At 30.2% G+C, this 4,305-nt stretch overlaps 1 protein-coding gene across 1 annotated transcript in view; it reads left to right on the top strand.

The window, feature by feature from the left end:
* The first annotated feature begins 3,226 nt into the window (after nucleotides 1-3,226).
* LOC107882904 overlaps nucleotides 3,227-4,305 on the top strand; it is a 1,157-nt gene continuing 78 nt past the window's right edge. The window contains exons 1-3 of the mRNA XM_016802025.1: nucleotides 3,227-3,937; nucleotides 4,002-4,139; nucleotides 4,206-4,265. Of these exons, the coding sequence (XP_016657514.1) occupies nucleotides 3,227-3,937; nucleotides 4,002-4,139; nucleotides 4,206-4,265 (909 nt within the window). The remainder of the gene's footprint in view (nucleotides 3,938-4,001; nucleotides 4,140-4,205; nucleotides 4,266-4,305) is intronic.

Here is a 4,305-nt window from a genome sequence, read left to right as displayed (position 1 = left end):
AGGAATATTACGGTATCCTCTTACTGCCATATGGCACATAAAGGCTTGTTGCGAGTTTATAAGTAATATTATGTCTTACATAGTCATATATATATATAGCCATATAGGTGCACAATCTACTCGATTTCTTATATACAACCATAGTATACATTATAATATTATATTATGTTCGCAGGGGTTACATCTTGCAGCCATATCCTAGTGGGCTATAATTACACAAACACACACGTTTATTGTACTCATTATTAGATACGCTGCAGCAGTGCGTATAGTGTGTAATGTTTATACCTACAATTATTTCTATTTAACAATGCGTAACCCACACAATTACCGATTTTTATTGTAATCGATATGTACACGTTTAAGTAACTATACAATACTATACTTATACACAACGTGTATTGTTTATATAAAAACTGAACAGTATTTTAAAGTAGGTGCTTGAGCAAATTATTATTTTTGTTTATATCTTAGTCGTGCACACGCAGGTAATTTGACTGGCCAGTGCGTCAGTGCTTTGTACTTGGTTTGAAAATTTGTAAGCAACACATGTAACTATTTTTTTTTTAATAGTTACAATTTACTTTTTATCCATAGTAAATCATATCAATCATATTTAAAGACTAAATTTATTTCTGTTTTATGTAGATGAAAGAAACTTATCGTAAAAATATTGTTTTTGAAAACAATAAAATACCAACCAACTTGACAAGTATAAGTACCTACACAAATGCTAGATCACTAGATCCGCTAGAATTCTAGAATTGTGTAAGGATTTCAACGAAGAATCAGCTCTTATAAGATTCTATACTTTTCATTAGTTCAGTCACATTTATATTATACTTCCCTAATTTGGCACACTGATAATATTACCCAAAATTAAAGTTTATCTTCAGTCCAAAATAACTTTTTAAGATATATAAAATATAAATATCCAATTGATAGAATTCCTCATTTAGTCATTCAGGATACAATAATAGATAGATACTTGTGTAACTTTTTTAAAAGAATTTTTTTTTTGGTTTACGGCTTTTTTATACCAAACAGCCTGCAAACACAACTGTCGCCTATACAGTATACTTGTAATTTATCATACAGTCACATATCCATGTGGCCTGTAATTCCATTCAACGGTGACATTAGTAGTATGATTTGGTATGTTCTGAAGCATGATCCCTTGATCCCGAGATCCTTGATCCTTGATTCTTGATCCTTGATCCTAAGAGTCTTAATCCGAGATTCTTGATCCTTGATTGCGTACGTGTGTGACGAATATTTACCCCTCCACCTGAACCCGTCTACTCATCACGTGATCGATATATATATTTTGTATATTTACCCCTCCACCTGAACCCGTATCACGTGACCGATACATATTAACCCCCACCTCCCCACCACCTGAACCCGTATCACGTGACCGATACATATTAACCCCCACCTCCCCACCACCTTCCGATCCGTTATGTAAGCAACATATATTTAATATTATTATAAATATTATAAGTTATCAATACACATTTATCCTGTAGACTCTTAGGTATTATACTTAACAGCAACAACAAATTAAAATACCTATTAGTGAATAACACACAATGAAATCAGAACCTTCCCACGAAATGCTATCATACCTATATTTTTTTTACTTATATTTATTATAAATATTATCAATTATATGAGTATAGAAATCTGGATTTCAATATAGTCGTCTTTTTAACAGTAAGGTAATATCTTTTGGTTGTTCCATACTTTTGATAATTTTTTTCTATATTTAAAAAAACTAAATATGTGTCGTATTCAAGAAGAAGAAACAGTTGGAGTTAATACTCATAACATAAGGTAAGTGTTAACGTATTTTAATATTAATTATTTTGATATTAATTTTTAATTAATTTATTTAGTGAGATAAACGATCTGCCTGTCATTCGAGCTATTAATCCTGACTTGGTTATATATTTGAGGCGATTCCAACATGAATTTTCACATGTAGGGATATCTGCTAAGAGGTTGAGGACTTGGACTAGACGTGCGAGAAATTTTTCTCAACAGTTCAATGTAGATTTTCTAGTATTGGTTATGTTGTCACGTGATAGACATTATGATAGATCGATTCCAGAAGATGATGCTATAGTAAGTTCAAAAATACATATAGTAAATATTAGATAAATTTATTATGAGATTTGGTAATATTTATTAATTCATTATAGATCCAGATAACGTGTTTCGGAGTAATGGTCTCGTCTAGTATGATTCGTAGGCATACACAGTACTATATTATTATGCAGTTGATGTATGGTATCCAAAGAATAGCGGTTATACAAAATGAAAGTCTGAGGGAAGGGTTTGAAATGGAATGGGTTATTAATGTATTGACTATTCTATCATTTTTAGATTTCGATTTTCATAGTTCAAGATTTATATTAAATAGAATAAGGAGCCTAATTTAATTATTTATTAATAATAAACTTTTTCTTACAGCTATACAACAGTTTATATTATTTAAGAAAATCATATGCTTAAAATACCTATTAGTGAATAACACACAATGAAATCTGTACCTTCCCACGAAATGCTATCATACCTAACAAATACCCATTAGTGAATAACATAATAATCGCAGACATATTGTAGACTCTTAGATATACCTAACAACAACAACAACAAATTAAAATATCTGTTAGTGAATAACACATTAATAATCAATCTATACTAAAAAATAACTTAATCACTTAATAACAACAACAACAAATTAAAATATCTATTAGTGAATAACACACAATGAAATCACTACCTTCCCACGAAATATTATCATACCTGTTAGTGAATAACACATTAATAATCAATCTATACTAAAAAATAACTTAATCGCTTACAAACAATAATAATTAAGTAAATATAGTATTATTGAATAACACATTAATAACCAATATAATATATTAAAAAATGTCTTAATCACTTACACGTTAGACTCTTAGATAGCTTAATATTATATCTCCTATCAATTAATGGACCCATCCACACCCATCTTGCCTCCGTATGAGCCGACATTCATTCAGTCTGTTCTCAGTCTTACACAATTGTAATTCTCCTCTACGTTTCTATCAGTCTCATAAATTGTTCGGTGCTTATAATTTTTTCAAGTCTTATATTATTTTATAGTGTTTATTATTTTTTCCGAGTCTTTTAAAATTTAAAGTGTTTTTTACTTTTTAAAATCATTTTTAAAAACATGGCTGGTTCAATCGCTGACAACGCTACCTTATACAATGAGAAGAAGAAGGCTTTCACTTATGTACCACCATCACCTCCGGCTGAACTCATCGAGTCTACATCCTACACGTTAGACTTTACAGCTAGAAAATTTATAATTGTCGGTATCGATCCAACAGAACAACTTCAAACAGTTGTACTCTTATTAACATCATCACGTTATGTGAAAATTAGTATAGATTTTCTAAGACGGATATTCTCGCTTATGGGTAACGTACTATCTTTTATATTAGACACGCCACAAAACTACAAGCGAACCATATTTCTCGAAACTGATTCTTATAAAATATCAAGTATGGTGTATAGCGGTTCAAACGTTCTAGTAATTGAATCTAAGACTGAAGACGGATGTAGAGTTTTATTAAATCGTATAGATTTAATAAAACTCCAGGAAATAGAATGGTGTATTACTGCTAGTATTAATGAAAAAGAAGAAAAAATAAAACCAGCAATTATTAAGCAAATTAGTGATTATTGCGAGTATTTGATGGAAAAATGCTTGCAATCGGATTCACCGCCCAACAATTTGAGGGAAATGGAAATTTTCATTCGGAACGTTGAAGTCATGCAGAGTAAAAAGACACCTAACCTCGGTCAAATTAAAATGTTTGCGACTACACAATTGGCCGAACTTTGTATGGCTCATCGGAAAGTACAAGACTCAAAAGTGGTAATTTAAAAATATAATATTATTACGTATATAAAATATTAAATTACATTTATTTTTATTTTAGGCATATGATAAGAATTTCAAAACGCTGTCATCTTTATCACCCAGCTATTCAACAGTAATGAATGAAATGTCCAGATTGACTGAAGAATGCGATGCTTGTGATGAAATTAATCCGTTGGAGGATAATAGTTTAGTTGAGGTAATTTATAAATATAATATTATATACAAACATATATTTAATCAAGTTTTATTTTTTTAATTTTAGTTACAGTACGAGTATTCGCAGATATCGCCGAACTATTCTCCAGGCAATAATATAGCTAAAGTAATTTATAAAATATTCACGTTATATACGCGTTCATCTC

Source organism: Acyrthosiphon pisum, chromosome A1 (assembly GCF_005508785.2).
Source record: "Acyrthosiphon pisum isolate AL4f chromosome A1, pea_aphid_22Mar2018_4r6ur, whole genome shotgun sequence".
Lineage (NCBI taxonomy): Eukaryota > Metazoa > Arthropoda > Insecta > Hemiptera > Aphididae > Acyrthosiphon > Acyrthosiphon pisum.
This window is presented reverse-complemented; position numbering and strand designations above follow the sequence as displayed.